This window comes from Chiloscyllium punctatum, chromosome 42, assembly GCF_047496795.1.
Source record: "Chiloscyllium punctatum isolate Juve2018m chromosome 42, sChiPun1.3, whole genome shotgun sequence".
Lineage (NCBI taxonomy): Eukaryota > Metazoa > Chordata > Chondrichthyes > Orectolobiformes > Hemiscylliidae > Chiloscyllium > Chiloscyllium punctatum.
The window spans coordinates 66,152,068-66,166,200 of record NC_092780.1 but is presented as its reverse complement, the minus strand read 5'-3'; the positions used below and the strand labels follow the sequence as shown (position 1 = coordinate 66,166,200).

The window sequence follows — 14,133 nt, the reverse complement described above, 5'->3', positions numbered from 1 at the left end:
CCATGCCCCTTTTGTAAACCTCTATAAGGTCACCCCTCAGCCTCCGATGCTCCAGGGAAAACAGCCCCAGCCTGTACAGCTACTCCTTTTAGCTCAAATTCTCCAACCCTGGCAAGATCCTTGTAAATTTTTTCTGAACCCTTTCAAGTTTCACAACATCTTTCCGATAGGAAGGAGACCAGAATTGCACGCAATATTCCAACAGTGGCCTAACCAATGTCCTGTACAGCCGCAACATGACCCCCCCCAACTCCTGTACTCAATACTCTGACCAATAAAGGAAAGCATACCAAACGCCTTCTTCACTATCCTACCTACCTGCACTCCAAGGTCTCTTTGTTCAGCTACACTCCCTAGGACCTTACCATTAAGTGTATAAGTCCTGCTAAGATTTGCTTTCCCAAAGTGCAGCACCTCGCATTTATCTGAATTAAACTCCATCTGCCACTTCTCAGCCCATTGGCCCATCTGATCAAGATCTTGTTGTAATCTGAGATAACCTTCTTCGCTGTCCATTACACCTCCAATTTTGGTGTCATCTGCAAACTTTCTAACTATACCTCTTAAGCTCGCATCCAAATCATTTATATAAATGACAAAAAGTAGTGGACCCAGCACCGATCCTTGTGGCACTCCACTGGTCACACGCCTCCAGTCTGAAAAACAACCCTCCCCCACCACCCTCTGTCTTCTACCTTTGAGCCAGTTCTGTACCAAATGGTTAGTTCTCCCTGTATTCCATGAGATCTAACCTTGCTAATCAGTCTCCCATGGGGAACCTTGTCGAACGCCTTACTGAAGTCCATATAGATCACATCTACTGCTCTGCTATCAATCCTCTTTGCTACTTCTTCAAAAAACAGAATCAAGTTTGTGAGACATTATTTCCCACGCACAAAGTCACTTTGACTATCCCTAATCAGTCCTTGCCTTTCCAAATACATGCACATCCTGTCCCTCAGGATTCCCTCCAACAACTTGCCCACCACCGAGGTCAGGTTCACTGATCTAGATTCCTGGCTTGTCTTTACCACCCTTCTTAAACAGTGGCACCACGTTAGCTGACCTCCGGTTTTCCGGCACCTCACCTGTGACCTTTGATGATACAAATATCTCAGCAAGAGGTCCAGCAATCACTTCCCTAGCTTCCCACAGAGTTCTAGGGTACACCTGATCAGGTCCTGGGGATTTATCCACCTTTATGCGTTTCAAGACATCCAGCAATTCCTCGTCTCTAACATGGACATTTTTCAAGATGTCACCATCTATTTCCCTACATTCTATATCTTCCATGTCCTTTTCCACAGTAAATATGCAAAATACTCATTTTGTATCTTCCCCCATCTTTTGCAGCTCCACACAAAGGCCGCCTTGCTGATCTTTGAGGGGCCCTATTCTCTCCCTAGTTACCCTTTTCTCCTTAATGTATCTGTACAAACCCTTTGGATTCTCCTTAATTCTATTTGCAAATGCTATCTCATGTCCCCTTTTTGTCCTCCTGATTTCCCTCTTAAGGATACTCCTACTGCCTTTATACTCTAAGGATTCACTCGATCTATCCTGTCTATACCTGACATATGCTTCCTTCTTTTTCTTAACCAAATCCTCAATTTCTTTAGTCATCCAGCATTCCCTATACCTACCAGCCTTTCCTTCCAGCCTGACAGGAATATACTTTCTCTGGATTCTCGTTATCTCATTTCTGAAGGCTTCCCATTTTCCAGCCGTCCCTTTACCTGCGAACATCCGCCTCCAATCAGCTTTCGAAAGTTCTTGCCTAATACCGTCAAAATTGGCCTTTCTCCAATTTAGAACTTCAACTTTTAGATCTGATCTATCCTTTTCCAATCCTATTTTAAAACTAATAGGATTATGGTCACTGGCCCCAAAACATTCTCCCACTGACACCTCAGTCACCTGCCCTGCCTTATTTCCCAAGAGTAGGTCAAGTTTTGCACCTTCTCTAGTCGGAACATCCACATACTGAATCAGAAAATTGTCTTGTACACACTTGACAAATTCCTTTCCATCTAAACCTTTAACACTATGGCAGTCCCAGTCGATGTTTGGAAAGTTAAAATCCCCCACCATAACCACCCTATTATTCTTATAGATAACTGAGATCGTCTTACAAATTTGTTTCTCAATTTCCCTCTGACTATTGGGGGGTCTATAATACAATCCCAATAAGGTGATCATCCCTTTCTTATTTCTCAGTTCCACCCAAATAACTTCCCCGGATGTATTTCCAGGAATATCCTCCCTCAGCACAGCTGTAATGCTATCCCTTATTAAAAATGCCACTCCCCCTCCTCTCTTGCCTCCCTTTCTATCCTTCCCGTAGCATTTGTATCCTGGAACATTAAGCTGCCAGTCCTGCCCATCCCTGAGCCATGTTTCTGTAATTGCTATAATATCCCAGTCCCATGTTCCTAACCATGCCCTGAGTTCATCTGCCTTCCCTGTTAGGCCCCTTGCATTGAAATAAATGCAGTTTAATTTATTAGTCCTACCTTGTCCCTGCCTGCCCTGACTGTTTGACTCACTTCTGTTCTCAGCTGTACCAGTCTCAGATTGACCTCTTTCCTCACTATCGCACTGGGTCCCACCCCACCCACCTTACTGGTTTAAATCCTCCCAAGCAGTTCTAGCAAATTTCCCTGCCAGTATATTAGTCCCCTTCCAATTTAGGTGCAATCCGTCCTTCTTGTACAGGTCACTTCTACCCCGAAAGAGATTCCAATGATTCAAAAATGTGAATCCTTCTCCCATACACCAGTTCCTCAGCCATACATTCATCTGCTCTATCCTCCTATTCCTGCCCTCACTAGCTCGTAGCACCGGGAATAATTCAGATATTACTACTCTCAAGGACCTCCTTTTTAAATTCCTGCCTAACTCTCTGTAATCTCCCTTCAGAATATCAACCTTTTCCCTTCCTGTGTGGTTGGTTCCAATGTGGACAATGACCTCTTGCTGACCCCTCTCCCCTGAGAGAATATTCTGCACCCTCTCGGAGACATCCTTGATCCTGATTAATCAGAATTTTCATGCTGTTTTCACGTAGGGAAAGCTTGGTATGAAAAAATATTTCATGACAGAGATGTTTCCATTTGTGAGACTAGGAACTGAGGGCACAGTCTCAGAGTGAAAGGCTGACCCTTTACTGAGATGAGGAGGAATTTCTTCGGCCAGAGGATGGTGAATCTGTGGAGTGGATTACAGCAGAAGGCTGTGGAGGTCAAGTAATTGAGTGGCTTTAGGACAGAGACAGGTAAGACAAGAGTCATGGGGTGAAGGCAGGAGAACGAGGTTGAGAAACAAATCAGCCATGATTGAATGGCCGAACAGACTCAACGGGCTGAAAGGCCCAAATCTGCTCCTCCATCTTACGGTCTTATCATGGTAAAATACAAATGATCACATTTCAACTGCCGCCATGTGAGTTATACGCTGGGAATTTCATGGACTGACAGGAGACTGAAACAAGATCTGTACCACCTTTATGGAAAGTTCACAGGTAGAGAATTTTTGAAAAGCGAAACCTGTGATTAACCAGCTTGTAAACAAGTAACTCAGACATTGACATACAAGCTACAATTATTTCAAGCTGCTGTTCCTTTAGCACGGATAGATTTGTAACTACAACTTGACAAGTCTCTCTCTTAGCTCTTGAAAGACAAAGAACAGTGATAAAGCAAGAGAAACATTTGAACACCTAAAATTTAAAGATAATTGTCATAGTCAATTGCTACTGATCCAGGATATTCTGAACAAACAGAGGTCTCAGGTTAAACCCTATTACCTCTAGAACATCCAAGGACTGTACATCATATACTCTTCCATCTTTTTCATAGTTAAAAAGTCATAACTTGATCCTCCTTTCAGTCAATAAAATATTGTAATTGGCTTAATATTTCTGATGAATTGGTCAACTACATTTTTATTGAAGTAATGTGTGACTGCAAGTTAAAAAGATAACTAAGTCTCGCTGCTCGTTGGATGCTGCCTGAACTGCTGTGCTCTTCCAGCACCACTAATCCAGTATTTGGTTTGCAGCATCTGCAGTCATTGTTTTTACCTTTGTAACAGGCAACGGAGAAGGTTGAAACAAGGAAAATCAGTGAGGGGGCAAATAGAGGAACCTCAAAATGAGAGAAACCGAAGTGACTGACAACAGACATGGGAACGAAGACCATTCAGCCCATGCAGCCTGCTTTGCCATTCAATGGAATCACGGCTAATCGCCTACCCTGAATGCTGGCTTCCTCCATGATATCTCTAATATCGTTAATCTGAAGAATCCGACAGATTTCTGTCTTGAAAATGCTCAATGATTGAGCTTTTATGAGCCTCTGGCATAAAGAATTCCAAAAACTCACCTCCCTCTTACTGAAGAGGTTCCACCTTATCTCCGTTTCAAATGCCCTGAGATTATTCATCTCCTGGCTTTAGTCTCATTGGAGAGAGGAAACATCCTACTGCAGGAAATTAGAGAGAAGTGAACACAGTCACAGTGCACCCTGAAAATCCGCCTTTCTTCCTATGACTCCATCTACACTACTTAGTGCCTCGAAAAAGCAGCCAACATACTGAAAGACTCCTCCCACCCCGTCTTAATCTCTTCCATTGGGCTGAAAATACAAAAGTTTGGAAACAAATACCAACAGATTCAAGAACGGCTTCTCTCCAGCTGTTACTGGACTGACAAACAGACCTCTCATACATTAGAACTGATCTTTCTCTATACCTCAAAACAAGTCTTTTCATTGTCCCTCGGTACGTGGCAATAATAAATTAAATACAAACATTAACCCTGTAAGAATTCCGTAAATTTCAATGAGGTCACAGATGGAATACAGCCCCAGCCTCCTGAATTTCTCCTCCAAGGACAATCCCACCATCCCAGGGATTAAGCTTGCGAATCTGTTGCTCTCCTTCTCAGGCAAGGGTGATGCTCCTTAGATAAGGGATCCAAAACTTCAGAAAGGAAGGAGGGTCACTGGACTTCAAATTTTAGCTATGTTTTTACTCCACATTGCTGCCAAATCTACTGAGTGTCTCTGGCAATTTCTATTTTGGTTTGTTACAATATGAATAGCTGCGCCACGTTAAATGTTAGAGCCAGGTGGAAAGGGAATTTCCACTTGCCATAAAGCTAGGATAACTTTGTCTCCGACTAAAGTTTTATTGCCTTCGCTGGCTGCAGACAGTAGGTCATGGAATCCTGAGCTGTGAGGGGGCTGGGAATGAACTGATTACTTTGAATGCCACTGTACAAGACAGAGCAAGTAAAGCTAAACTATAAAGATGAAAGCTTTATTAGTAAACAAGAACAACAGGTTATTTTTTATATTTTTTCCTATATTTGCAAAACTTTTAAAAACATATGTAGTGCTACATACAAGGATCAATAAACAATTGTATAAAATACTGTAATCAAGGAATAGAACATAAAAACTATATTACACCAATACAGAATACTGTTCAATTTATACAGTCATTTAAATGCTGAATGTAAGAGCTTATCAAAATAAACTGCATTAGTGTATGTAGTGCATATATTAGTATGCAGAAAGCATTTTTGCTTAAAAACAAATACTAAACATACATTTGCTGTAATGTGAGTCATACTTATGGCTACAGATGGTGAGTTACCAACCTGTACGCAATCATATTCCAGCAGCTCAGCATGAGAGATCTTGGGTATTTTAGTGGAAAAACAAAGTCTTCCCCAACCCCATTGGGTGAGTGTCGCAAATCAGAAAACCCCCGATCCAGGTGTCAGTGACTGGTTCTCTGATTAAAGGATTTCCTTGATCAGAAGCCAAAAAGACCTAGTGAAGGTCTAGTCTGGTATTTTCTGTTGTTTTACTTTTCAACAATCTCCTGCATCCTAATTAGGATACTGCTCAGGAACATCACACTGGATGTAACTTTTTCCTGCTGGCTGACTACAACACAACTGTTTGGACAGTTCTTTTTGGAAACCATGTGGGGAGAAAGAAGCTCTAACATCATGGTTTGCAGTTCACGCTGTAGGAATAGTACAAAAGGGAAAATGCACACTCAATGAGACCAGCACGAGGCCAAGCTCCCTTCGACAAAGTGCATACCTACAGGTTGAGACTTGCATTCGGACGGTGAGCTGCAAATATCCATCACCAAATCTCTCAATGACTGACTGAATTGGAGGTTGAGAAGTGGGGTGGTGGCTAGTTCTGAAAGTCAATTGGAGATACAGGAGAGCTTTGCAAATGCCAATTTCATGTGTTTAACAGTCACAAAGCAGTCTTAATGTGTAGGACTACCTGGTTACGTGTCCCTGGCTGTTCTAGATGTTATGCTCCCACTTGTACAAGAGCTGAGTCCAACTTTACCCTGGGGTTAGATAAACAGACAATTTGGCAACAGGTTAATCCAATGGGATGGGTAAAGTTTTAAAGCTTCAGACTGTCTTTGCACTGAAACCTATGTTGCTCCTGATGGGAATAGGTAAAACAAGACTAGTCTGATATGGAGCAAAATTCCTGCAAATAATCCCAAAATAAAAGCAATGAAAGAAAGTTTAAACTGTCCCACACACACACACTGCTATTTCATGGATTAAACTGCCTCTGTAATTGGCTACAAGTTTGGATTAGCAAATAAGACAGAACCTACTACTAGAATAAAATTCTTTCTTGCCTCTTTCCAACTAATGCCATCTCGGCTCAAGGTGATTTGGGGACTGGGGGCATGTGTTAGAAAGCTGAGGTATGATGTATTTGGATACAGCAGAGATATATTGCAACAGGCTGGTGACTCTTGAGTCTTACTATTATTTCAACCTCTTCAAAGACATGATGACACCAGCTGAAGAGCTGTAAAAATGTGAGCAATTGGGGATTTTCTTTCTAGTTTGTAATTTGTGCTCCCCACAGAAAAGCACAACCACCCCCAACTGTGACAGGAGAGGATATGAGCACACACCTAGCCATCCCAATGGAAGGTAGTACACTTCAGATGACCCACAATTTTGACCGTCGCTTGAATGACTGTACGAATTCCTTCAGCCCGTAAAAGGCTGAGAGTCTAGACCGTAAAAGCTGCAGCAAATCACTGCATTGTGGCACTTCATAGTACAAATATATAGAACTGTACAAGCATATATTCTGCAAAACAAATATAAAATTATATACACCAAAGTGTCAAACTATGGCAATCTTTCTCCAGCCTGGGAGTCTGCAATATGCAAAGGTCTCTTTCCAACAAACAATACTCAGTTTGTAACATTTGCAAATAGTATTAAATAGATCTAGAATTTGACAGTGTTTATTTTTTGTTTCTGCAACCAAGGTGCCAGCTGTATAAAATGAGGACATCATGGAGCAGTTTTACCCAAGAGAGGTTTGTATGATATATAATTTGGTTCCCCCCCCCCCCCCGCCCCGTAAAGCAGTAAAAAGCATATACAACAAGTTTGTTAAATGTGTGCTGGTACTTTCAACACATACTGACGTGCACTGGAACTCTGGCACATTTTGGAGAGTCAACTCTCTCCCATTCATTTCCTACACATCAACCTGATGATGCAAGTATGTCCAAATTTGTTTCCATTTCAGGTGTGGATGCACATTTGGCTGAAGCAATTTTCATGCTCCTGATCTTGGCCTAGACTGTTAAGTGCAGGCAGGGGTTGGTGACTCACACAAACCAGTCCATCAACACTTTCCAGTGAGTAGTCTGCACTTTCAATGATGATTAGTACATGTTAGCAGAGACCCTCACCCATTCTTTGCTTGCTGCATTGGTTGGGGAAACTGGAGGAAGCGAAAGACACATGACATGTAATTCAAAATGTTCTAGGCTCATCAGTATAGTAATGTCTTTGGTTATGTGACTGTATATTTGGGCATTAGCTTAAAGGCTTGATGGAGACCAGGGCACTTTTGGTATTAAAACATTCAACAGATAATTCAAATAACTGTTCGAAAGGAATTAGCCTGTCAGGAAGATACATCGTCTCTTCCTACATTTGCAGTTATACGATACCCTGCACTGTGACGTTACAGATTTTGATCATTTCACATTGAGAAGTAACCATTTCAACAGCTGTACAGATTAATCTTTATTTCTGTTTTGCGAGGTTACACAATGCCTGGCTGCCAGGATAGATTTGATGTCCCTCATCCACATCTCTGCAGAGTCTTTGCTAAGCTATGTGCGCAAGAGATTTTGTGAAGTGACTCTGCCCAACTCCTCAAAGTCTGTGAGGAAGGAGCAGCTTCTGCTGAGCCCATTCCCACAGGTGCACATTTAATAGGAAACTGTGGATGTGGAGTCTCCCCCCCAACCAGCACTGCAGTGCACCACACCACCTACGGAAATAACTTAAAGAAAAGTGGTCTAGCAGGTTTAAATCTCAGACTTTACCACTGCATGATCAACAAACACTGCCTTCAGCAAATGCCCAACACTAATTGAGGCACAGAATATAAAAGGATTGGGTGAAGGGGTTAATGGTGGTGATTAGGGGGGCGGGGGGAGGGTGGTAGTGGTGGTAAATGAATCCCTAAATCTCCGAACATTGGCAAACGTGTTTGTTCTCAGTTGGTCAGCGGACCAATATTTCAACCTGTCAGTCTAAGCCCATCCTAAAGCTGCCAACTGCAATTTTTGATGTCACCAAAAACAAGAATAAATCAGGTCAAGTCCACAATGTCTGACAGACATTAATGATCGTTCCTAATTGCTGGTGAACCCAAGGCAATGCAAGTGTTCAAAGATGTAGTTCAAAGTTTGGTCCTGGGAAGGGTTGCTGTTCACTGCGCCCTGTCAGAGGCAGCTTCTACAGTCCAACTGTAGTAGTACTTGGACGTTGAACATTTGTCTCATTGAATACAGATAGAAACTCAGTATGGAACAATTGTTAGAGAGGAATTGGAGCCAACAGGGCAAAGGAAGCTAGACCAATCTTGGCTTCCTTTCATTTCAAACAAAACATTCAAGTACTCTGAAAAATTGTCATCTGAAAAAAAGGTCTGTGTAAAACTACTTTCCCTTTTAAAAATATGAAAAATGATCCGGCTTTACTTTAAAAACACAACCTATTGGAGTGGCTCTGCACTGCAAGCCTTTAGCACTTCTCTCGGACTGACAGAGGGCTCTCTGCCATGTCTGTGATTGAAGACTTTGTGGAGAATTTCTGTGCAGCCCAGTACCAGGATGAATCACTTTTCCCTTCCCCCCTTCCTGCCAACAGCTGTTGACTGTTACAGGAACACAATTTTCAAGACTGTCTGAAAACCTGGATATATCAGTGATACTCCCAATTCCAATTTCTTTTTGAACTCAGGAAAATAAATGGAAGAACTGGAAACAGTAGCTTTTGCTAGTCTTTGAGGTGCTAATGGTACACATTTTCTCACAATATACCCAACCATTCCATCTGCAAACTAATGTAGTATTTAATCATAGTCACAACTCCACATCAAGAGGGAGTTTTAATTGAAATGAGTGGGGGAGTGTGTTTGGAAAGAAGAGGAAAGGATTTGTCAAGAGAATAGATCAAAACCATAATGAAGTTTTTGAGGGATTTGGAGACGTGGACAGAGATGTGTTAAAGGTGAGAAATTTAGGAAGAGGATTACAGAGCACGAGGGTGAGATGTTAGAAGGAACAGTCGCTGAAGGGAATAGAGAATGAAGTGGGAGTTCGATCACTGGTTCCTCACAAAACATGAGAACCGCTCATCTGACAAAGCAGGTAGACAATTAACAATATGGAAACAGTCGCATTGTGTAAACAGACAAGATTTTTAAAAGTTCAATATGGGATGTGAGTGTCACTAGCTAGACCAGCATTTATTGCCCAGAGGGCAATTAAGAGTCAATCACAGTGCTGTATATTTGGAGTCACATGTAGGCTAGACCAGATAAAGATGGTAGTTTCCTTCCTGAAAGGACATTAAGTGAACCAGATGTCTCAGGCTGGTTTCTTTCTCAGTTTGAATCACTGCCTCTGCCTCCCTTCCTCCTTTTCAAAGTGCCATTGCTTTGATCTCCCCACTCCAAAGTTCCAAAACAATGCAACAGCTTATAAAACAGTAATTACTGCTCCAAGAATTCAAGGAAATCAACTGCCACACAGAAAATACCTCCAAAAAATAAAAAAAAAGCAGTTCTTACAGCCATATTTTTTCCTGCCCTCCATCTTCGATAACCCAGAATCTTTTTGAATGGCAAGTGGGGAGTGTATCTGAATGAAGAGACCTTGGAGTGCAGGTTCATAACTCCTTGAAAGTGGAGTTGCAGGTAGATAGAATAGTGAAGGCGGATTTTGGTATGCTTGCCTTTATTGGTCAGAGCATTGAGTATTGGAGTTGGGAGGTCATGTTGTAGTTGTAAGGACATTGACTAGGCTCCTATTGGAATATTGTGTGCAATTCTGGTCTCCTTCCTATCGGAAGGATGTTGTGAAACTTGAAAGGGTTCAATAAAGATTTACAAGGGTGTTGCCAGGGTGGGAGGGTTTGAGCTATAGGGAGAGGCTGAATAGGCTGGGGCTGTTTTCCCTAGAGTGTCGGGGGTTGAGGGGTGACTGGTACAAATACAACACTTAAAAAGGCGTCTGGACGGGTTTAGAGGGATATAAGCTAAATGCTGGCAAATGGAACTAGATTCATATAGGATATCTGGTCGGCATGGATGAGTTGGACTGAAGCATCTCTTTGTATTGTATATCTCTATGTTTCTACGAGATGGATTTTTCTGATAATCAGCAATGGTCATCATTAGACTCTTAATCCCGGACTCTTATTGAGTCCAAATTCCACCATTCGCCACAGCAGGATTCGAACCTAGGTCCCTAGAACAATACCTGGGTCTCAGGATTTAGAGCTCAGTAATAATACGACTAGGTCTTCCCTCCCCAATTCAGATGCTCAGGTTAATGCTCTGGAGACACAAGTACCAATCCCACCATTGAATCTTGTTGAATGTTAATAAATAAATTTGAGTATAAAGTTAGTCTCAGTAACAATCATTTAAAACTATTGTTGCAAAAGCCCACTGAGTTCACCAATGTCCTTCTAAGAAGGAAATCTGCTCTCCCTACTTGATGCAGCTTAAATCTGACTCCAAATCCTCAGCAATGTGGTGGACCATCTCATGAGTAACATTAAATAAAAATGATCATCTGGTTAAAGGCAACAACGTCAATGCTGTTAACAGCAATTACATTATGACCAGTCACGTAAGGATGGTAGAATACATGCATCTCTGCTCGATGCACTGGGCAGCACAGAATGGTACTCAAAATCTCCCACCAACTGCTGCAAAACCAGCTGCTTTTCCTTAAAGGCACTGTATTTGCATTAGATTTATGCAACAGTCTCAAGTCTTATATATAAATATATATATATAAAACCATCAAATAGCATTTCTGGTATAAATAAAAAATAAAATAAAAGTATAAAGAGGCATAAATTACATCAGCAAAGAGGAAGTTAAAAAATAAGTTCAGTACAAAATACATTCAAGAAAGTGCATCTTCACAGAGCTGAAAGCAGTTGGCATTAAGCCTTTACCGAACATATATCTTTGTCCCTTTGTTCTTTAACTTAGTGATAGTCCTGGATTCAAACGATGGGCAATAACTCCATTGCATCATTTTGAGGATGTCTGGGATTGTCTGCGCAATAAGGTGGGGGAATGGAGCTACAGCTGTGGCCAGCATTAGTTTAAATGAAGACTTCTGAAGTTAAAACATTTTTAACAAGTTAGCTAAACGGCAGCCGATGTGTGGTGGGACGGAGTTTTGATCTGGTGTATTGTCACACTAAACAAAAAGTGTAAGACCACAATGAGCAACATTGATCATCACAGCCCCTGCTGTCCTCCATTGTGACATGTGACTTAAATTGTCGATACCACTTTATTTTTATATGGCCAAAGTATGGTATTCATGACCAGAAGTCATCAACTGTATCAAAAAGCAGATGATTGGAGGAGCCGGTGTTTGGAAGCACTATATGATGAAGGAGCAGCGCTCCAAAATAAACTTAGTGCTTCCAAATAAACCTGTTGGACAATAATCTGGTTTGCGTGATTTTTAACTTTGTCAAGAAACAGGCAGCAGGCGAGCAACAAAGAGAAACGTCAGGCACCCATTTGTAGCACGATAGGTGTAGAGTGGCAGTGCCATTAACAATACTCTGAACAAGTACTGCTGGAACAGTTCTTGCCAGCACACATCAGGGTTTACCAGTTTCAACTGACAGTGTAAGTAAGGCCATAACCAAGAACCTCCATGGAACATTCAAAACACTGGTACAATCTGGACAGCACTGTTTATGTGATTTGATGGCTGTGTGTTCAGCTGTGTTGTGGAAAGTCTCAATGTAAAACTGTAATGCTAATTCAATTGCACAAAGAGGTGTTGCCCATCACTGGCTGCAGATACCAAGGGTTTGCCAAAACCCTGCTAATTCCAAAGTGGCTGAGTCACATGGAAAGGCAATTCTGAATGAACATGTCTCTTGACTGATTATATGCAACTATTCACATAAGATCTTGAGTTAATTTCAGTGTCATTACTTTGTTGAACTGAAGATTCACTGGCAGAATACTAACATTTAGCAAATAGGAAACTTGCATTTGTTTTATATAACAAACCTAAAGGCATATGGTGCAGTTGGGAGAGTGCACCTCTTTGCTTCAGTTGTGAGAACTAGCACCTTTAAAACATGAAACAAATGAAAAGTGACATTTGTCTTCCCTCTTGTTTCCCCTCCATAGCATGGTCACTGGCTGCCTTGTTAAAAGTACATTGGAACTTGCACGTTCCATCACCAGCACCAATTACCAGGCATTACCGTTTGCCTTGATATGGATCTTGTCTTAGTCAGTAGGAAATTCAAGGTTGCAAAAAAAAAAATGATTAGACTTTGGTAAACAGTAGATGTACATGTACTTACACATGCAGTCAGTCTGTCTGACTCACTCACTCACTCACACACACACACACACCCCATTCCGGGTTGAAGCATCAGCTTGATAGAAACAGGTGAGGTGGAAAGCTGGCAGCCTGTATCTCTGACCTCACTAGAATTATTTAAGCACAGCTTCTTGTACAAAACCTTGCCTCCAATGTGTACGAAAATAGACAGATGGAGAAAACTGAACAGAATGTCACCAAGGCCGCTTTTGAAATTCAGGAGTAAAAATACAATATATGCATTCCCAAAAAAAGCTGCATTCCTTCCACTTTGCATGAGAGTAAACCATGTTTTGCATAATGTTTGAAATCTCTTGTTCTGTGGAACAACAAGCTGTTTTCATGGAGTGTTCCAGGATCTGTGGAAATACTGCACTCTGTCCAGTTGATGGCGTATGTGTTGAGATGAGACCTTCTGAAGAAACTTCCGATGTCTGTAAATGCATTGAGAATTGTGTATTTGTCCAGCTATTTTCAGCATTTCCCTATACCACAGGACTAAACTGTTGCCTTGGGTACAGACACTCATGTAATTGGTGTTACTGAGTATACTTACTGAATGGAACACTAGGTATAATAACCTTTTAGACGGTTTTAAACAAAATACTATTATTAAGATATTTCCAGCTTCCAAGCAAGCTACCTCCATCAGTGAATTAACTGGACAAATGGATTTCTGAACAGTTCCTCTGCTGATGGTCTTTGCTTTGCATCCACAAATATTTTCTTCAGAAAGTCCCTGCAGTGATCTGAAATGTGAGATGGCAGCTGGGGGTTTGTTGGCTGAGTGGCAATTTTGAAAATGGCAGCCATAGCTTCATACTCAGCCCAGGGAGGTTTCTCTGTGAGCATCTCCACCACCGTACATCCAAGGCTCCTAAACAAAGGCAAGTAGATTGGCAAATTGTAATTAGGTTGGAGTCACAGCGCTGTCAATAAGGAAAGCACAGAATTAACAAAGAAATCGAGACATCAGAAAATGGAAATATTCAGCAGGTCAAGCAACATTTGTGGAGACAGAAACTGAATTATGTTTTAGGTCGATGACCTTTAATCAGAATTTAAAAAATGTTAGAACCTCAATCAACTCCAACTAATCAAGTAAGCTGAATCTCTGAAAATTCGATATGCCCCAGCATCCAAATGGTTCCAGTC

At 41.5% G+C, this 14,133-nt stretch overlaps 1 protein-coding gene across 1 annotated transcript in view; it reads right to left on the bottom strand.

Moving 5' to 3' along the window:
* Window positions 1-8,095: 8,095 nt before the first annotated feature.
* map3k3 (mitogen-activated protein kinase kinase kinase 3) overlaps window positions 8,096-14,133 on the bottom strand; it is a 150,644-nt gene continuing 144,606 nt past the window's right edge. The window contains exon 17 of the mRNA XM_072561046.1: window positions 8,096-13,855. Within this exon, the coding sequence (XP_072417147.1) occupies window positions 13,627-13,855 (229 nt within the window). The 3' untranslated portion in view covers window positions 8,096-13,626. The remainder of the gene's footprint in view (window positions 13,856-14,133) is intronic.